General features: G+C 36.4%; 1 protein-coding gene across 1 annotated transcript in view; it reads left to right on the top strand.

The window, feature by feature from the left end:
- The window catches only part of LOC136043094 (condensin complex subunit 1-like), a 125,749-nt gene that overhangs the window by 19,372 nt on the left and 83,734 nt on the right, over window positions 1-22,643 (top strand). The window contains exons 3-6 of the mRNA XM_065728027.1: window positions 2,426-2,560; window positions 5,200-5,909; window positions 12,511-12,843; window positions 14,725-14,893. Coding sequence (XP_065584099.1) covers window positions 2,426-2,560; window positions 5,200-5,909; window positions 12,511-12,843; window positions 14,725-14,893 — 1,347 coding nt within the window. The remainder of the gene's footprint in view (window positions 1-2,425; window positions 2,561-5,199; window positions 5,910-12,510; window positions 12,844-14,724; window positions 14,894-22,643) is intronic.

Here is a 22,643-nt window from a genome sequence, read left to right as displayed (position 1 = left end):
TTACGCTAAGGCTTTTAATTGTTTTAAAAAGTAGAATTGTGGCAAAGAGTCAAACTTTAGCGTAAAGAGCGAGGGATTGCGGAGGGGACAACCCATTTCATATACGGAGTAATTTCTGTTCGTTTTAAGTTTTAATGTCGCTCCTTACTTTCAGCTAAAAAAATTAGTTTTTTTTTATTTAATTTCTGAACGTTTTTGAATTAATGCATGTTTGGTTTTGGCTCTCCGCACATAAATTATTAAAATGAAATTTGTATATTAATTCTTTTTTTGGCTAAATGGCTTTCTCTTAGTTTTGATCAGACGATTTTGAGAAATAAGGGGTGGAGAAGGAGGCCTAGTTGCCCTCCAATTTTTCGATTACTTAAAAAGGCAACTAAAACTTTTAATTTTTAACGAACGTTTTTATTAGTAAAAAATATACGTAACTTAAGAATTAACTTTCGTAACACACTTTCATAACCTTATATTTTTATTATGTATACGAGGGGGTTTGTACCCTCGTCAATACCTCGCTCTTTACACTAAACCGTAAGTTTTGTCCCAATTCTTTAAGAATGACCCCTGAATCAGAAAGGCCATAGAATAAATAGTTGAAATTACTAAAAATACTTTAGCATAAAGAGCAAGGTATTTATCTCCTCCTAAATACCCCGCTCTTTATGCTAAAGTATTTTTAGAACCCCTCATATGCGTAATAATCTCTGTTCGTTTTAAGTTTCAATGCTACTTCTTCCTTTCATTTGAAAAAAAGTTTTCATGTTTATTTTTCATTGTTTTCTTATAGTTATACTAGAGAATCCTGCGCCCTTTTCATTGAATTTTTCTTCCCCCATGACAGTTCCTCCAAGGAAAGATCCTCCAACATAGCCCCCTCTCCTCAGCCCCACCCCCAAACAAAATAAAATCCCCCTGAAAACGTCTGTACACTTCCCAATAACCATTACTATATGTAAACACTGGTCAAAGTTTGTAACTTGCAGCCCCTCCAAGAGGGATTGTGGGGGAGTAAGTCATCCCTAAAGACATAGTTATTATGGTTTTCGACTATGCTGAACAAAATGATCTCAAAATTTTGATCTGTTGACTTTGGGAAAAAAATGAGCGTGGGAGGGGGCCTAGATGCCCTCCAATTTTTTTGGTCACTTAAAAAGGGTACTAGAACTTTTCATTTCCGTTAGAATGAGCCCTCTTGCGACATTCTAGGACCACTTGGTCGATACGATGACCCCTGGGAAAAAAAAAAAACAAACAAATAAACACGCACCCGTGATTTGTCTTCTGGCCAAAAAGACAAAATTCCACATTTTTGTAGATAGGAACTTGAAACTTCTACAGTAGGGTTCTCTGATACGCTGAATCTGATGGTGACATTTTCGTTAAGATCCTACGACTTTTAGGGGGTGTTTCCCCCTATTTTCCTAAATAATCAAATTTTCTCAGGCTCGTAACTTTTAATGGGTAAGACTAAACTTGATGAAACTTATATTTAAAATCAGCATTAAAATGCGATTCTTCTGATGTAGCTATTGATATCAAAATTCAATTTTTTAGAGTTTTGGTTACTATTGAGCCGGGTCGCTCCTTACTACAGTTCGTTACCACGAATTGTTTGATAAATAAGATAGAATACATTAAAATAGTTATACAGGTGCCATGCTTTGAAATTATGCATAACTTGTTAAAAATATCTTATGATAAAATTAGGGCGTTTCATTTTGTAAGTAACTAGAAAAGCTTTTCCAACATTAAGGTCTAAAATTATGACCCAGACAGACAACAGAGGATAAAAGCTTTAAAAACATTGCAAGGATACTCACGCAGTCAATGAAATACAAACTTGGCCAGAAACGTACTCAAATACAAAACTTTAATGCTAATAGTGCTCATGCTTGTGGGTTCAAAAAAAAAGAACCGTAATAAAATGGACAATGCGGTTTCCTAGGAAATTACAGGAACTTAATGATCTAAAAATGCTTACTTCTGGGTCAAAATACGTCCGAGACTCGTTGGACCCTATTGGTTTCGAGCATTCTATGCTATATAACTCAGATACTGCTAAAAAATGTGATACTTATCGGTTATATAATAGACACTCGGGAAGTGAAGCTCGATTAATGCTAATGAAATAAAACAAAATATGATGAATATATTATAGTTTAGAAACAAATTTGGGCTATATATTTGCACAGTAGGGGGGGGGGGGTAAAGCATAGCATATATCAAATGCGTAAACTAACCATTGCTGTATTTAATATATGCTATGCTTTACCCCCCCCCCCCCCTAATGTGCAAATATATAGCCCAAACTTTTGATAAAGCTAATGAAATATAGTATAAAGCAGTTACTTGACCAGTTTCTTGTGTCGAAATTTATAGTGTCTGTTATATAACCGATAAGTACCAAAAATGTTTTCTCTTCTAGACTGCTTTGAGGCTTTTCGAACTGTTGAAGAAAGATTCATATTGACTAAATTTGATGTGCTCTACAGTGTAATGGTACAGTTTCCCCAATTCGAAGAAAGGATACGAGAACAAGCGTGGGAACTTTTGAGTAAAGGTATGATTGTTAGAAAAAAGTTCGGGTATAATGCTAAGGTATCTAGCTAGGGTATTCTGCTATCTATAGTATAACACATCCAGTTCTTTGCTTTTACCAAAAACAAGACTTTATGTGGAATGATGACTTGTTAGAGACAAACTTGAAAAACTAAAAACCGATATTAACTCGTCGCTGCACCAAAATTCAGCTAAGGCTCGAGTGAAGTGAACCTTTGTGAAGTGATGAAAATAGAGCTTGATAATGTGGTTTTTATTTTTGATTTAGTCTTCATTTGATTGAGAAGCCTTTTGATCGTTAATTTAATTTTTTTTATTGGTTTATTTTTTTTCTTTGTTTTATTTTTATCTTCTATTTCGCTGAGGATGGCTATTGGTCATATAAAGGTCGTATGTTAGATTTGTCTTAGCTGAACTTTTGGAAAGTGATGAAAATAGGGCTCTGATAATTTGGTTTTTATTTTGAATTTTTATTTATTTTATCGAAGAGCCTTTTGATCGAGGTTTTGGCTTTTTTTTACAGGCTTCCTCGTTTAGTTTTTTTCTTCCATTTCCCCGAGGACGGCTATTGCTCATATCGTCACTGTTACTCCTAAAGGTTTTTGTGGTAATTGTCCAAAACTGTTTGCTAACCTGTTTTCAAACAGGGTTGAAATCGTAGCTGGGAGTGGAAACAAATAAACAGACTAATGTCAAAAAACAAAAATTAAAAACAACCATATACACAAAACTGGCCAAAAATTGTATCGTCGTTTTATGAAATAAAAAAAACAAAAAAGATAATAAAAATTAAAAAAAACATGTATTTACAAATACGGGCTATATCATGTAAAAATTAAAATGAATAAAACTAGTAAATTAAAAACCTTCGTTAAAAGCATAAAAAGGAGGAAAAAAGCAAACATAAAAAAAGAAACAGCAAATTAGTTTGGATGTGGATTTTTCCGAGATATAAGGGACAAATGTTTTTTAGTATCTTTTAATTCAAGCAGTGAATAGGGGACAAAATACGAGAAGGCTGAGTGGTGACCCGGGATGAGCGAGGTCTGCATGAGTAGTATCAGGGAAATTATTGTCCGTGCGAGAGTTTTCTATTGCATTTTATAAAAAAGCGGAGGCACAACTTAACTCTCCTAAACTCAAGTGCTTCTAACCTGGCTTTTTTTTTAGAAGAACAGAGTGCGAAATTTATTCATATCTGAAACCTTCTAAGATTTTTCCCTTGATTGTTGAGTTTTCCCTTGGTTGAAGTATGGGCAGTGCCATATTTTCGTCAATGTTGCCACGTTTAACTGTGAAAATAAATCAGCAAAAAATTGCTAAATTTGACAGTGCTTTTTGTCCATAAGAATTCAAACATTAACAATGTTGATTTTCAAAGACAGCAATAACTTGAAAGGAAAGCTCCGTCATCTGAAGCTGCTTAGTGCCATATTTTTCACCAATGTATCTTTTTGGTTTATTTGGGTATCTAAAATTTAATAACCCAATATGAAGGTCTTTCTCATCAAAAATTGAATTACCGATTTTGTTATTCATTTTTTTAAAGTGTATTGAATTTCTGGTTAAAGCCTCAAGCTTTATTTGATAGCTTCATGATTTTAACCAACGAATTTTTAATAGATTTTTTTAATATACATTTCTTTAATTTAATCATTTTAAATTTATTTTTTCGTTTATTTTAAATTAATTTCTATTTTTTTTTCAAATTTAATTTTGGAGTATCAATTTTTTAAGTACTTCAAAATAATTTCTAAGCTATAAAAAATAACTCAATATTTGAATACTTAAATAGTTAAAATAATTAATAATTGATTAATTAATCTATTTACTAAACAAATTAATACATAATAAATGTAAGTTCAATTGAAAAAATTAAGTAGGCCTAAATTAAAATAAATAAATGATTTTTAAGCAGATTTATTTGATATATTTGAATAGTTGATTGATTGCAGTTCCATTTATATTTGGAATTGTATTCTGCTAATGGAGACGTTTCAAAAGACGTTTACGCTTCCAGAGCGAAAAGATTTTTTTTCCAGTTTAACACATGCTCAATTTGGGCTGTAGATTCTTAGTCCCATTACGTGAACTCTAGTCTCTAATCAAGAACACCGTTTGATGGAGGGCTATTGCTCTCATCTATTATTGAGAGAAAGTGGTCATTTAATATTTGTCATAAATGAAAAACTCCTGAAAACCAGTTAAAAATAGGGCTTTCAATTATCATAGGCTACCCACCTCCCTTTTGATGATTTTTTCTAATCATACCACCAGCCAAAAAAACAAAATATTTAAAAAATCTTCGGTGTATCAAGTCTTGTTAAAACAAAGTTGCACAAACAGTTAATAAAATATGTTAAAGCAATCTTCGACGTTTCAAGTCTTGTTAAAACAAAGTTGCACAAACAGTAATCAATTAATTAGTAAGACATAATAGTTATAACTGATTTTTTTTCATTCTTAATATATTCAAATGCATTTTTTTTCTGTGCCTTTGAAAACATTCCGTTTGTTAGATATTGTCTATTAAATTTTTAAACTATTAAAGAGTAGTTGGGTATATATTGTAAAATAAAGTAATATATTTACTAAATAGCCTACTTCAACAAACACCATTAATTTGTTGTTTTGTTTTAGGAATGGCAACAACTGTAAAATCTATTGCATCAAAATTGGAAATCAACGGAGACAATAACACACCATCAGTCTTAAACACTCTGAAAATGACAACGTACTTGTTCTGCACCATGTACGAAGCATTTGAAACCGAAGCAACCCAACCGAACATTTCAACCGCTGTGAAAAAGAAAGGAAAACCGAAAAAATCTGATAGTGGATTTGATATTGATATTCAAAGAGATAAGGTCATGAATATTATGTATCAGTTGATTCAACTTCCCATTAATAGATTCTGGTCACCACCTATTGTTGATTCAGAATTTGTTAATTTGTTTGCAGCGACTTGCTATAAAACACTGGAAAATCCAACCGTGAGTCATGCTCGGTGTAAAAGCACCCGTGAAAGTATTTTTCAAATACTTGGAACTTTGGTGAAGAGATATAATCATAATCTGGGTTGCACCGTTCGAATAATGCAGTTACTTCAGAATTTTGAGTTTTTAGTATCGAGCTTGGCGAGTGGTGTGGCAATAATGGTGAACAATTTTGGATGTAATATGATTATTAGTGATGTCATTCGTGAGATTAATAGAATTGATCCAAAAGATTTAAATAGGGATTCGTCGAGCACTAGAAATTATGCCAATTTTCTGTCAGAGTTGGCGGAAAAAGCCCCGTCTGCTTTTTTGAAGGTTACGAGTCTCCTTTCGGTGTACCTTGACTCTGATGTAAGCATATTTTTGCTATGTATTTTGTTTTAGGATTTCTTAAGTTTTCCCGGATAATGGGTAGAATAATGCATTTACTTCAGCATCTTAAGGATTTAGTATCAAGTTTGGCAAGGGGTGGTGCAGTAATGGTGAGCACCATTACTGCACTTAATTCATTAAAAATTGCATTTTTTATTAAAATGTAATTCATTAAAAATGAAGCACTTCATTTTTGGTGTAAATATAGGATTGATCCTAAAAGTTTGAATAGAGATTCATCAAGCATTAGAAATTATGCCAATTTTCTATCAGAGTTGATGGAAAAAGCCCCGTCTGCTTTTTGAAGGTTACGAGTCTCCTTTTGGTGTACCTGGACTCTGATGTAAGAATTTTTTTCTACGTATTCTGTTTCAGGATTTCTTATATTTTCCCGGATAATGGGTAGAATAGTGCATTTACTTCCGTGTCTCAAGGATTTAGTATCAAGTCTGGCAAGGGGTGGCGCAATAATGGTGCTTCATCGTTGGTGCAAATATAGGATTGATCCGAAAGATTTGAATAGGGATTCATCAAGCATTAGAAATTATGCCGATTTTCCATCAAAGTTTGAGGAAAACCTGCTTTTGGTTTTTTAAAGGTTACCGTGTAGCTTGACTCTGACTTAACCAATTTTTTACAAGTTTTTTGGTTTAGTATTTCCTACGTTTTCAAGACAATTTGGCCCAATTCTGCTTTTTTTTCAAAATTGTATCACTTTATAATATCCTTTGCAGTTTGCTGTTCTGTTTTAATCCTGTTTTTACTATGATTTATTTTTTACTCGATAGCCTACATGTTTCTACGGAGATTTAAATGTGCATGATACAATAAACAAGAGCTTAGAGCTCATATGGCACTTGTGACGAGGTCGGAAGAGCCAAGAGCTCATACGGTATGAGCTCTAGCAAGATTCTAAGAATCAATAGATTGCTTTTAAAGGAAAATCAGAGGCTTAATGCCGGTTGGGATTTAAAATAAGAGCCGTGAGTCACGAGTCCTTCTAAATATAAAAATTTATTAAGATCCGATCACCCACTCGTAAGTTAAAAATACCTCAATTTTTCTAATTTTTCCTCTCCCTTCAGCCCCCCCCCCAGATGGTCGAATCGGGGAAAACGACTTTATCAAGTCAATTTGTGCAGCTCCCTGACATCCCTACCAATTTTCATCGTCCTAGCACGTCCAGAAGCACCAAACTCGCCAAAGCACTGAAGCCCACCACCTAACTCCACTAAAGAGAGCTGATCCAGTCCGGTTACGTCAATTACGTATTTACGACATTTTCCAAGATTTCCGGTCTCCCCCCCATGTCAAAAGATTTAGTCGGGATTTGAAATAAGAGCTGTGAGACATGAGTTCCTTCTAAATATCAAATTTCATTAAGATCTGGTCACCCGTACTTAAGTTAAAAATACCTCAATTTTTCTGAATTTTCAAATTAACAACCCCCCGCTCCGTCAAAGAGAATGGATCCGTACCATTTATGTCAATCTCGTATCTATAACTTGTGCTTATTCTTCCCATCAAGTTTCATCCCGATCTCTCCACTCTAAGGGTTTTCCAAGATTTCCGGTTTCCAAGATTTCTGTTTCCCCCCTCCAACCCTCTATGTCCATGGATCCGATTCAAATTGAAAATGGAGCATCTGCGACATAAAATTCTTCTATATATCAAGTTTCATTAAGATCCGATCACCCATTCGTAAGATACCTCGATTTTCACGTTTTCCAAGAATTCCGGTTTCCCCCTCCAACTCCCTTCAGTGTCACCGGATATGGTTGAGATTTAAAATGAGAGTTCTAAAGCACAAGATCCTTCTAGATATGAAATTTCATTAAGATACGATCACTCTTTCATAAGTCAAAAATACCTAATTTCTTTTTAATTTTTAGAATTAACCCTCCCCCCCCAACTCCCCCAAAGAGATTAGATCCATTCCGAATATGTCAATCCCGTATCTAAGACTTGTCTTTATTTTCCCCACCAAGATTCACCCCAATACCTCCACTCTAAGTGTTTTCCAAGATATTAGGTTCCGCCCCCCAACTTCCCCTTCACCGGATCCGGTCAGGATTTAACATAAGAGCTCTGAGACACGATATCCTTCTAAATATCAAATATAATTAAGATCCGATCACTCCTTCGTAAGTTAAAAATACCTCCTTTTTTCTAATAATTAGCCCCCCCCCCAACTCCCCCAAATAGAGCAGATGCGTTCCAGTTATGTCAATTACGTATCTAGGACTTCTGCGTATTTTTCCCACCAAGTTCATCCCGATCCTTCCATTCTAAGCGTTTTCTAAGATTTTAGCCCCCCCCCCCAACTCCTCCAGTGTCATCAGATCTGGTCGGGATTTAAAATAAGAGCTCTGAGACACGATATCCTTCCAAACATTATATTTCATTAAGATCCCATCACCCGTTCGTAAGTTAAAAATATTTCATTTTTTCTATTTTTTCCGAGTTAACCGACCCCCACTTCCCCCCAGATGGTCAAATCGCGGAAACGGCAATTTCTAATTTAATCTGGCCCGGTCCCTGATACGCCTGCCAAATATCATCTTGCTAGCTTACCTGGAAGGGCCTAATGTAGCAAAACCGGGACAGACAGACCGACAGAATTTGCGATCGCTATATGTCACTTGGTGTAATACCAAGTGTCATAACAACAAATTGTACTTATCCTTAGAACTGAACAAGATACGAAAAATTAGATTCACATGTTTAATAGAGAATGCTAGGCCTAATGCTTTTTTAGTATTTTTGACCCACCATATGTGTTTTTTAATATTGCAAAATGCCTTTTGATTCATCACAGCTGATATAGTCATTACGCCTTTGGGTTTAACAAGGTGTATTTTAAACTGTTCTATAGATGACCAAAGCTGTTCCTTGGGTTGGTGGTGAGAGGGGAAAATTAATTACAGTGTTCCCTTCTCGACTCAAATTACCTTGGTTACGTCTTTTGTATGCCAGAGGATCGACTCCCAAAACATTATATGAGTGGCGTCTCGAGGGTAACGCATAAGAGGTAGACCAAGACACACCATAAAACGATAGTACGAACGGGATTCGAGAACTACGGAACTGTTTCTTCAACCAAAGTGGGAGGATGCAGCTCAGTTTTGAGATATCTGACGAGGATTCTTAGATCCCCTATGCGCCATTCCTGGCTCTGGAGGGTCTAAGGTATGGTATCTTGCATAGGTTGGGAAGGTTTTGATATTAGAACTCTAGTTGCTTACTTTACCGTCGAAAACTGTAAGGTATCAGTCATGGTGGTATGAGCTGTAGCTACTATTAATGCTTCTAGCAATTTAGTCCAGCCCTAAGCCTCCTGATGCCAACATACTTGGGAACACTGCTTCCACCCCACTATATTCAGGATTCAGTCTTTAACCTCGTCATGAAATTTGAATTTCCTTAAAACCCTTTCTTTAACCTTTTCCCACCCCACATAAGAATGTCTTTAGACAGTTTTTCTGGAAAACATTTTAAAAAGCCCTCTTGGCTATTTGGTCATAAAATGACCCTATAAGTTAACATTCCCGTGATGGTAAGGCGACCAACCTTATCCATCATTTTGTTGTAAATTGACAACTGGTAGGATCGATACAAGGCAGTGGGGTATATAAAAGCACTGTTATTGGTGTTACATGTAAAGAATAGCTTCTAGTAATCTCTACAGCTAAATATTTAGCTAGTATTTACGAAGGGTAATTTACTTTCTGACGTGTTATGGCGTTGACAGACTATAGGATGAGTGCTTTAGAGGAACTTTCAAGAACATTTTGAATATGAAAGTGGAACGTTTGGAATTTGACAATTTAGAAGATAGGTGGAAGGATTTCAAAGAGAAACTCTGCGAATTAGCAAAATAAGAAAGTAATGGGAGGGAAAGATAGGAAAGATAGCAGTAATGGAGAGCAAAATAGGGAGGAAAGTAAGAAACACGGCTAGGAATATAAGCGAAAACGTCTTAAGCTTGGTAGAAAAAGAAGGGGGTATATACAAGAAGATTCTGAGTAATATTCCAGAAACAGGTGATAGCTATGAAAGTTTTTCCAGAATAATAAAGATATTCCCAAAAAATAGACCTTAATCCTTTAGAAATTAGCGGTCTTTATCAACCATGGTAAGTTAGAATTTAGAAGATGGGCTCTCAAGCGGAAAAGCTGGGGCTAATAGGCTACCAGAACTTTGTAGAGTGACGCTAAATGACTCATTTGAAAGCTACTGTTCATATCTACGTGATTTTTGCCAATTCTACCATCCGCAAATGCCATATAGCACTAAAAACAACAATTTTGATGTCACTTCTTAAGAAGAAAAGCTTGGAAGTATAAAACGATGTCATTATTGGAATAACTATGGTCCAAAACTCTTAACTGGAGGTACGCAAGAATACCTGGAAACCTAGAAGTTGGAATGATTGCAGAGAGATACTCTAAAAAATAGCAGAGGATGTCTTAGGGAGGAAAGTAAGAAGCACGGCTAGGAATATAAGCGAAAACGTTAAGCTTGGTAGAAAAAGAAGGGGGTATATACAAGAAGTTTCTGAGTAATATTCAAGAAACAGGTGATAGCTATGAAAGTCTTTCCAGAATATTAAACATATTTCCAAAAATAGGCCTTAATCCTTTAGAATTAGCGGTCTTTATCACAACCATGGTATTTTTGGACTATTAAAGATTAGACCCAAATCTTGTAGAAACAGCACAATCAGTTATACTCAGTCTTTTTTTTAGACAAAATAAAAGATTTTTTTTATCGAATGTTATTAAAACGTATAAAATATACAAAACCTTTCAACTCACTATTTCTAGGTGACTAATTAGTGGTACAATTGCTTCTTACGGTAAAACCATTTAACAAGCGATCTTTTTCCAGGTTATAAGGTATGAAAGAAATGGGCATTATGTGAATTGATAATAAAATCTTTCCATAAAATAAGTTTTTCAAGGAAAAGTAAAGAGCTAAATTAAATAATAGTGTCTGAAAAAGAGGGAAATAAGGAAAATAGAGGAGGCATTGAAGTGTGAACTAAGGAGATATGAAAAGGAGGCTATGGATAATATTGTCGAGGATTTAGAAGATGCAATTAGGCGGGAAAATGATAAGATACAAGATATTGGATTTGTATGTTAAGAAATTCAGGGGAAATAGTCAGTCTGAACTTGCCCCAGTTGAAGATTATAACGGTGACTCAATAATTAATAAAGAAAATCTTAGAGATGGTTTGACCAGTTTGAGAGTGATACGGAAACGATATGGGAAAAAAATAATTTTTTTGACAATTTGGAAATAGCCTAAAAGAAGAATTGTTGAAGGGGAGTTAAAGACAGTACTAAAAGGTTTGAGAAATAATTAGGCTTGGGGTGCTGATAACATGGTATATGATGGTTTCAAATATAGTTGTTGTGAAATTGTAGATAAGTCGCTGAAGTCGACAAATACGCTTTTTTTTAAAACAAGTGACATTGCACAATAATTCTAAAAGAATTTTAATCAAACCATTTATAAAAAGGTAATAAGGATGAGTGTGATAATTGTAGAGGTATTATTTTGGTTCCTGTAGAATGCAAATTATTTAGCAATATGACGCTTGTGAGAGGGTAAATGGTGAAACCTTGAGTATAATGGTGTGGAATAGAAGCGTACATAGCTGTGGGTGCACAGTTTGATTTCCGTAAAAGGCAAACTATTTAGCAGTATGATACATGTGAGAGGGTAAAGGGTGAAGCTTTGAGTAAAATGGGGTGGAGTAGAAGCGTATATAGCGTATAGACTGCACGGTGTCGAAGTGTGCAGCGTCGAGGTGGCTCCACGCTGCTGTGGGTTGTTAGTACTCTAGTAGTAATAGAAGTAGTACTCGTAACTTCTGAAAAGTAATACCCTTAAGCTAACAGCAAAATATTCGTAATTTGTGACTATGTAAGACGAATGCTTTCGTAGAAAGTTGGTTCTTCTAAGCTCTATAAAACTGGGAATTTTATCTGACACTATTTTGAAGCGCAAGTTATTAGTATGACAAGAATTTAGTCATGAATTGTTACCAAGGGGTATGGTTAGGGGAGTGCTTTGTTTTCTGATTTGTAATTTTTTTCTGTCAGCTGTTTGGCTGTCCTCTGCGAAAACTTAGTATCCATAGTTTTTAAATTTTTCTAAAAACCTTTGAATAGTGGTTTTTTGAACGGGAGAAGAAGAGATCGTCAATTGGTTTTCTGAAGGCTGTTTCTTCCCCATCTTTGTCACTCCGTCTTTTACTGTGTGTGTATACTAGGTTTTGTGATTACAGTATTTCTGTACTAGGTTTTGGTTGTCGAAAGCGGACGAAATCTATTCTTGCACTTGTGTCTCAAAAAGGGTTACAGATAGATTCATTGTGACTTTTGCCGTTAGATTCGCCGTGTCAACATTAGGGAAGTACATGCTTAACTTAGATACAAATTTTGTGTTGATTCTATGTTTTGGCATATGACAGCAGTGTCTCACTTGTCATCTTTGTATAGGCTTTAATGATTTTATGCTGTAGACCTAGTCCCTTTGTTTGTATGACGTTATTTGTTTTCTTTTTCAGAATTATAGTCTGCGCCAGGCTGTTTTATCTGTTTTTGGTGAGATTATAGTCCAAGTACTAACTGGCGAAGAGTTAGACACCCTTGGGAAATCACAGCGAGACCAACTTCTTGGACAGTTGATGAATCACGTTCATGATGTGAATGCTCATGTCCGAAGCCGAGCGTTGCAAGTCTGGGAGAAATTGAGCACACAGGGAGCCATACCCTTGAATATGCAACATAAAGCTCTCGATTTGGCTATTGGAAGACTTCAAGACAAAAGTAGTATCGTTAGAAAGAATGCTATTAGTCTTGTAACTACTTTACTGCAAGCAAATCCCTTTGCTGCTAAGGTATTTTATCTTCTTTTTTGTATAATGCTGGAAACTAATGATGTTTTGAGCTACCTAATCCACTTTCAATTATAAAGATGAACTAATCAGGGAAAGGCAAAGGTTCCAAATTTGGCTAATAGCTACCTTTTAAGGCAAAGACATTGTAGCTAAATTTTAGTAGGAAGGTGGGAATATTATATCTTTTTCGAATCATTATCATGCAGGTAATTGAGTTTTCATAGTTGAGGGTTCAGTGCAGAGAAGGGGTTAAACGTTGAATAGGCAATCTAAAACTCTTGATTTGACAATTTGAAGACTTCAAGCCGGTAGTATTAGTAGTATCGCAAGGAAAAGTGCCAATAGTCATGCAACTTTTCTGCTTCAAGCATATATCTTTGTTGTTGAGGTATCTTATTTATTCTGTTTGCTTGAAGCTGGAAAATACTCAGGTCTGGAGCTTTTTCATCAGTTTGAACTAATCAGGCAACCCCCGAATTGAAGGGCTCAATGCAGGACTCTATACAGACAAGGGACTATAATGCTGAAAAAACATAGATAAAAAAAAATCTCAAGATGAAGAAAATAAACGGGACTATGGCCAGTATAAGGAAAAGACAAACTAAAACGATGCGAATATTTCGCCTATATAAAGCAAGAAGACTTCAACGCGAAGCAACAAAGATGAAATCTAAAATATCCTGAGACTAAATAAAGTATAAAACCAAGAAAGCAAAAAAAAAAAAAAAATAGCGTTTATATAAACAATTGTTGCTTTTGTGATTGAGCACCACAGAAGCCGAGTAGAGATGTTTCAGTGAGAATAATGAACACCTGAGTCATAAATCTTTTATTTGGAGTCTCCAAGTGCATTCAAATGGCTCATAAAACTCATATACTATTTGAATTACCCGTATTTCCGTATGCGCTGTGCTTACTCTTGATGTTTGCCATAGTTTTCTGTCAAATAAAATGTTTGTAAAACAAAGTAGAAAAAATCTTGTCAATTTAAAAAATACTCACCATCATGTGGAGCCCTTTACTTCCCCATTGTTTTAACGTCGTTAAAACGTCGGAATGGACCGTGGACGTTTCAAACACCTTTTACAAGTTGGCCACATCTAAAAGGTCTTGAATTAGCGAGGTATCATATAGTTTTTTGACCTGGACATGTCAAAAGCCTTTCTTTGCAAGCTGTACCATCTGACCTACATCGGATTGGTTTTGATGCTTTGCATTTTCAGCAGTATCTTGTCGATATCGATATACATGTTGAGCGTGATTTCATCCAATAGATAAAATTAAACCAAAAACTACTGTGGTTGAAACCTTCGTAGGAGTTACACGACTGCTCAACAACTTAGCTTAGAAAAAGAATATTATCTTTGGCGAAAAATTAATACTACCGTCATCATTCATCGGATGAACACGCTACTTTGCTGAATATTTTGAAGACGCCTTGGCTACTGCTTGCCGCTCAGAGCCTTATAAGACATAATAATTAATTATTGTAAAAGTATTTTCTTTTCTATTGGAGATAACTGTTTTGGATCCTTGAGCTCTAGATTGGAGACAAGCTTTGCCTGAAACGTTAATATGATTGCTTAAACACTAAATTATTAAGTCTATTTAGATGGAGGAGGAGCGTGTGTAGCTGTTTTGACCTCAGTCGGCTTGGTGCTGTGGTGAGTTGAAAACATTATTTTTTCAACTTGGCTTTCTGGAAGAAAAAAAAAACTCGTAATCCCTTACCAGCCTAAGGGTGGCAAATTTGATAATTTGTATTCCAAGTTCTACTGGTTGAATGTTAAGTGTAATAAAAAAATTATGGCAACAAATATAATCAAGAAAGGAATACTTTAATCATCAGCATATAACAAAATAAAAAAACTTCCTTTGCAGCTGACAAGCAAGGAACTTGAGGCCAAGTACGAGTTAGAGAAAGAAAAATTGGAGCAGATGGCTCCTGGCCTGACTCCTCGTTGCTCTCAGAGGACAAAGAAAAAGATGTACAAGTATCGAATTACAGAAGAAGAAATTTGGAATGCTATGCTTCCTGAACTGACCAAAGGTAACAAAAAAAAAAAAAAAATACTCGTATCTCTATGAATATTGAATTTAGTCACCCTTCCCCATTGCCCCGCTGAAAAATTGGCGTGAAAGACTCTAAGGGTATATTTAAAAAATATAAGTGGGCTAGGGTTCTACATCGTAAATTACACGATGCCTATAACCAGAAAAAAAAAATCGAGCTTAAGAATAGAATTTCTCCTTTTCTTTATATCTCTAAGCACGCATAAAACAAAACGTGTAAAAGACAAAACCCGTAAAAGTTATAAAACTGAAAATTTTTTTTTTACTCAAAATGGGTAAAATGAATAGAAAAATGTTGGCCAAGAGACAAAGGTATGTAAAAAACAACAACATGTAATGACGCTGATTGGGAGGAAGAACCAAAGCGTTATAATGTATAATGGGAAATGGAATGAACTGTGGTGCGTACCTGGTTCTGCAATTCGGTTGTCAGTCATGAAAGGTGCTGGGTATGGGGTTAAATCCTTCCCCCTTTGTGTACGGGCTTGATAAGAAGGTATACAACCACATTTTGTGTTAGCGAATATGTGGAGAGATTGAGGAAAAATTAAAAAGGCTTAAACGACGAGATAAATGTCTGTTTTGAATGTAATTAAACATGATGATCGACCCCTTGAGTGAAATTTATATGTTTGAAGTGTGAAAAAATGTCATTTTTACCCCTAGTATAAATGAATTTTCTCGGGGAAGGCGGGTAGGGGTCTTTTGAAAAGATGTTGAGGTGGATTCTATCTATATATTCTGTAGTTGGAGATATGGATTGCGATTCTGCAGTTAATTAAATGTCTTTATTTTATGAATTCGAAGCCTTTTGCATTATTGTGTCAAATAAAAGGTGAAAATGAGGGTTTTATGTATAGCAGAAAAACAGCAACACTTACAAGGTCAGTATGTCTCTCAACTCATTTATAAAATACTATTTCTAATATTTCTTCAGGAAACCGTATTTCTACTGATGACGGTCGCTGTATATGTGATCGAAATATCAGGACTTTTGCACCTGACTTTTTTCACTGTCTAAATAAATGGATTTATCCTCATTTGAAAGTTTATTTGTTCGTCATAGAACGGTAGTGTGGTCTAAGAATAGAAAACCTAATTTAAGGTGTTACGTCTTAGAAAGTGGTGTAAATAAAAAAAGAAACTAATGCTGAAAAAGCAACAAATAAATAAAAGAATACACCTCTGTGCAAGCACGGTGCAAGTTTGCAAGTTTTGCATGTCATACGTCACACCGCGGTGCAAGATTTTCTGTGCATTTCTTATTAAAGTTGTCGTATGGGAGATTGCTCTTAAATCGAAGTAGAATAGCATATTGTCTGCATAGACTTCATTGGGTCGAATTCGCGCGTAATCTGATATTTCGTATTGTTCAAACCTTTCTGTTTTCTTTTAGGTTTTTTAAATATTTTTTCTAGATGTAAATTTGAACTAGAATCACATCTATCTCTAGGTGGTATGCTGTTTTGCAAATTTCGAAAATTTGTATAAGCTTTCCATATGATTTTGTAACCGATCCGATAAAATTGTTGATTTCCCTTGAGTTCTTAGACCTTAGTTCCTCTTGTGCCGCCAGAGGCACCCAGGGTATCCAGAAGGACTCGCCAATCATCCCTCATATGTGCTGCTGCCTAGACGTCTTCCCATTGGGGTTGGATTGTCGAATTGAGAAACTTCAAGTCCTGCTTGTATGTATGACGAAATGTACTTTTTGGCTTTCCCTTTTAACAACTTGTTTTGTTTTTGAACGTTGGGCCATGGTCCTCATGTTCCAAAAGCCAAGTTTCATTAGACAATTTGCTTTCAAAAAGTGTGTCCGGGGGTGGTCCAAATTCGTCGCCATGGTGTTCGGGGGCGGCTCATAGTCGACAGCAGGTTGCATACTTGGTATCATGTTGGCTCTAAAAAAACTGGATGTTTCTATGGCAAAACTTTTTTCCAGGGGTAGGTTGCTAGTCTGCCGCCAAACCTGCAAATTTAGTTTTGCAGTTTATTCTTGTAATTTGTGTGCGTGCTAAAACATGATTTTATAGTTTTGTTTACTGCCATTGGTGCCGAGCGAACACTCCTTGTGTTTTATTTGTCAGTAATTAATGTATTTTTTTCTTTTTCTTGTGAAGATTGTGTTTTTTTCCTTTCTTCTAATGTACTCTTTTACCGTGCATTTTTTTTCTTGTGTATGTAGAAGGAACAAAGAAAATATTAGTAACGTTGATTGTCTTGGATTCAGTCACTTTCGATCTATTTATTGGTCTATTTTTTTTCGACTTTTCTTTTTGTATTTTGCAGGTTAGTCTTTTATTTATTTTTCTGCGCGTATTATTTAGAGCTGAAGGTTCTTACCAGAATATTTATTTCTTCTTTCTTAATTTTGTTTTGCCGGCTGAAAATAAACTGCCTAAAATTAAACGACACGTCACAACAACAACTACTACTAAAAGAACATTGCAGCTCTCTGATATTTGTAACTAGATCCCCCCAAACTGTCCCCGAGATATTGCAGGTCACCTAGTTGATTTTGTCCATGACTATTATTTTTTTTTCATCCGAACATCTTCTTTGATGAAATCCCTAGGTTCCTTAGGAATCTTGCATTATTAGAATAAGTGTCGGACAATGTTCACAAACGGGATTATTTTCACACGTGGTATTGGCTTCAAAAAAAGCACAACTACTATCTTCAGACTTTAGCTGGAAGCAATTTGGCCGCTCTCCGTATAGCCTTGATCTCGTCCTTATTGACTCCAATCTCCTTTTGTTTTTTAAAACGTTCCTTGAATAAGTTATGCTTTTTAAGACTGACGAAAAATAAACAATTTTATACAATTTTATTTTCACACTTGGTATTGGCTGCAAAAAAGCACGATTACTATCTCTGGCCTTTACCTGGAAGTTAATGCTACTACTGCTAACAGCTCACCGCAGCACCAAGCCGCCCGAGGCCAACACAGCTACGCACACTCCTCCTTCATCTCAATCTATTCAAAGCATCTCTCTTTACACTCTCTCAGGAAGTTTCGATTTCCTTTAATTCTTTCTTTATGACATCCTCCCACTCCAAACGAGGATGACCTGCTTTCTGTTTAGCCCCAGACGGTTGGCCGAAAAGGGCAATGTTTGGCAATCTGTCATCCTTCATCTGCAGAACGTGCCCTAGCCATCTCAACCTTTCTCATGCTATAGCCCTAGAAAGTGAGATTGGGTCACACTTTTCTTACAGCCTACTGTTTGAAATACGGTTAGTCAGCCGGGTACCCAGAACAATTCGTAGACAATTTTCTCTGGAAAAAAACATCTAGCAAATCTTCATCCGCTTTTCGTAGCACCCATACTTCAGAGCCATATTTGACTGCTGTCATCACTGTAGCTTTCAATATTCTAATTTTGGTTTACAGACTTATCTTCCTATTTTTCCAACTTGTTTGAACTGTAAAAAAAAACCTGAGCCTTGGGAATTTTACCTTTAACATCTTCGCTGCTCCCACCGTCTTTACTAACAATACTACCAAGGTAAGTGAAGCTGCCCACCTGATAAATCTTTTCGTTACCCAACGTCACCTTTTCATCTCCTCTTATTCCTAGCCATAGTAACTAAGTCTTCTTAACATTAATTTTCAAACGTATTCTAGCACCTTGAACTAGCAAAACCTCTAAAAGTTCATTAATTTTCCTAACACTTTTATCTAGAATGTTTAAATCATACCATAATCTAAGTCCAGGAGATTTTTTCCTCTCCATTTGATTCCGTGGTCTCCCATTGCCTTTCCTGTGCTCCTTGAGACAAATTCCATCAAAATGGTCCATATAAAGGTTGATAGAACACAACACTGCTTAACTCCTAATTTAATACGAAACCAGCTGCTAACCTCATTTCCTACCTTAACCGTAGCAGTGTAATTCTTGTACGTAGTACTAATCACTTTAATGAATTTGTCTGGTATACCATGCAAGGGTAAGACCTCCGCTAAAGCTTCTCTGTCAACAGAATCCAATTGCTTGCTCATAATCTATAAAACTGAGAACCAAAGGTGTTTGACTACTCAGGCAGTTCTCAATTATTGACCTAAAAGTGAAAATTTGGTTGACACATTCTCCACCTTTTCTAATTCCGCGCTGTTTTTCTCTTAAAACTTTGTCTACAGCATCTCTCAGTCTAAAAAATATTATATTACTAAGTAATTTGCTACCTACTGAGACCAGACTAATATCTCGACAATTCCATTCACTCTTATCGCCTTTCTTATACAGTGTTTTAATTTAGGTTTTCGCAAAATCCCTGGATACTTCCCCTTTTTTAGACATCATATTCATAATCTTCAATAACTTATTTCTAACCTCAGAGTCACAATATTTAAGAAACTCATTTACCGCAATATCAGCACCTGGAGCCATATTATTTTTTAATCCTTTTTGTTTTGTCACAAATTCTTCCTCACAAAACAAATCTTTCCTTTACATCCAAGTTATCACAAACTTTTTTATTTTCCTCTATATCTTTTCCTGCAACTCCTTCTCGGTTTAGCAAATTGTCGAAATGCTCTGTACATCTCTCTAGGTATTTCCTTATCACTAATTGCGGCCCCGTTCCTATTTTTAACTGGGACAAGTCTGGATTGACTCCCTCTCAATTTATTAACATGCCAGTACAATATTTTACTAACATACTGTTTAGCTGCATCTTCCAGATCCTCGGGAATTTTATCCATGGCCTCCGCTTCACACCTCTTTAGTTCGGATTTCAGCGTTTTCTCCACTCTCTTTACATTCCTTTTGTTTTAACACGATCTATTACTCAGATAATTCTTGTACAAGCCCCTTATCCTCTCTGTTAATCATAAAGGTTTTTCACTAATATCCTAGCTGTAGTCCCAACTTTGTTTCCTAATTCACCATCAACAACTTCATAAATTGTTCTTCTAAAATTATTTCATCCACCTTCTACATTGTCAAATTTAAAACTCTCCAGGATGGTATTCAACCATTCCTGGAAAATTTATCTCAAATTCTCATCCTGGAGTCCACCAACATCATAACGTCCCGGGAGGTAGTACCCTTCCGAAGTTTCAGCTTTAAATTAACCCTAGACGCTACTAGATGGTGATCTGTACTTTTAACATCAATAACAGCACTCCTATATTCCCTAGTATCTTCTATTAATCCTGCCAATCTTTAGTTTACAATTACATAATCAATAAGGTTTGCTGTTAATATCATGTTAACGTATGAGCCATTTTATGACCAAACTCCATACTGGTTATAACTAGATTGTTATACCTACAAAATTACAAAAGTCTGTTGCCGTAACTGTTTTCTTTTCTTACACCAAATTTACCTAGGCTATCAAAACCATCTATCCTTATTTCTACCGACCTGGGCGTTAAAATCTCCTTGTAAAAACAACATATTTCTACCAGAGACCCTGTTTATTTGTATCCCGTATATGCAAGTAAAATTCATGAGTCACTAGTATCTCCGTCAGTCGGTTCTACAGGGGCATATACTACTATAACTGATACTGAACTTTTTAGTCGTAAAATGAACGATTATTATTCTATTATTAATACCTTCCCAGCCTAAACAAGACTTAGCTGCTTCCTTATTCATCATGACCCCTACTCCCTGTCTATGTACCCCATCCTTCCTGCCTGAATAAACAAATTCTATATCACCTAATTCCATGCTTCCTACCCCTGGGATACGAATTTCCGAAACTCCTAATAAGTCGAGTTCGAATCGTCTGAATTCGTCAGTGTCGTCTTAAATGTCGACACTATAATTATTTTTTAAAGCCGTAATATTCTAGGTTTCAATTTTCATGTTCTTTAAATCAGTGAAATTATTTTCAGTGAAAAGCAATGATCAAGGATACCAGTGCAGGAAGGGGACCAACACATCTTCTCAAGTCTACACCGAATCTCTTAAGCTGGCTTAGAACCGGACAGCAAGAGGTCCTGGGATCTCCAGTATGAATGGTGGCTTTGTGCAATCCTGGGCCCATGTTGGTCAGCACGTGGTAATGCTCTTCTATCACTTGACTTGACTTACTTGACTTAATGCTCCTGCCGAAATGCTTCCGGCGTCGAGAGTGATGCTACATGGTGCCTCCATTTGGACCGGTCTCTTGCAAGGATGTGGACATCCTCCTGAATATTTGCCATGACTAAGAAGGCACCTGTCGTGTCCTTCCATCTGGTTGGGGGACGACCTCTTGGGCGTTTCCCGCCGTGCAGCACGGGATCAAAGTCGAAAATCGTTCGTGCGGGAGTGTCGGGGGGCATGCGAAGGAGATGTTCGTACCAGCGTAGTGTTCGTTGGGCGAGTTGGACTGAGAAGGTGTTTGACCAGTTAACGCCAGGAGGTTCTCGTTGCTAACAAAATCGTGCCAACGTAGTCCTTCAATGCGGCGAAGGTGTTTCGTTTGAGCTATATTTACGGTGCTAAGCACAGACCGAGTGGCTGGCCAAGTCTTCTATCACCAAGAGTCGAAATCCTGCACAGACAGTCTCAAGCCTATCACCTCCGACTCATTACATATTTATGCCTACAAATGTTATGGTACTACGGAGAGGCAATCCATACTAGATAAATTAGCTAGGAAGAGGTTTTTCAGCCCAAAACGTCCGTCAAAACAGACCAAGCCCAGAAGAACCACCCATCAATCAGAATCCCATGCGAATGCTGTGTCGTTTACTAGGCTATAGCTCCCTCGAGGGGTACCACTTAAGTGGGAATAGAGTTCACCGCAAGGTCCTCATTCCGGTAGGTATCACTAAAGGCTCGAGACAGCTCTTTACAGAGGCTGCTCTCCATAGATCTGGATCTGACGCCCTGCCACAGTTGTCTTCCTATAAAGGATCATCCCACGAGGGCGTTCTGTGTCACTATGCTATTCAGCCCATTAATGGGAGAAGTTTCGTAACTCATAGGTCGTGTGTACAAACCGGTGGGCCCCGTTGACTACATTTGAAGGGCCTTCTTCCTCCTCGACCTGTATTTACGGCCCCGGGTGAGGGTGCTCCAGTTCTATTATGGACCCTCAGGGACAAGTTCCCCACTTTGTCCGTGCCTCCTATGGTGTTACCCTACATATCTGTTGGGCGTTCCGCTATCGCCACCTGAGGACACGCTGGATGGCCTGGGGGAAGGTACTGGAACACAAGGGTCGTTTAATTAGATCAATAAGGAGCTTTTTTTAAAATAATAAAAAAAAACACTAACTATTTTCTCATACCAATGTCGGAATAATAATAATAATCTTTATTCTTTCCCTTTATCACAATGCAATAACATGGGTATTGTCAAATAAAAAAAGAGAAAAACGCAAAAAGACGCAACATAAAGAACGCACATGATGAGCTATCACTTCGATTTGAGGAATAATATATGTCCTTCAGTCTGTAGTCAATTCTTTCGTGATATTGCTGGATTTCACTCATACGGTGCAAGGAATGTTGACAATTTCGTATTTGAGCATTTAGACTCCACAAAAGCTGGCTTCACTACCCATTATTTAGCTACGTAAATCTGGATTAACATTTCGACTGGCATTCAAGGGACTGAGCAAATTGGCATATTTAAAATAGATTAAAGAATTATTCCTTGAATTGATAATTTATTATTCAAATTTTTTCATAAAAAAAGTATGAAGAGAGAAAGACGGTGATTTTAAATAAATGAATCATCGGTGAGAGTACTTTCTAACATCAATACTAAGAGAAGAGCAAAGG

Source organism: Artemia franciscana, unplaced genomic scaffold (genome assembly GCF_032884065.1).
Source record: "Artemia franciscana unplaced genomic scaffold, ASM3288406v1 Scaffold_296, whole genome shotgun sequence".
NCBI classification, from domain to species: Eukaryota; Metazoa; Arthropoda; class Branchiopoda; order Anostraca; family Artemiidae; genus Artemia; species Artemia franciscana.
Note: the sequence above shows the minus strand (reverse complement) of the source record. Positions and strands in the feature narration are given on the sequence as shown.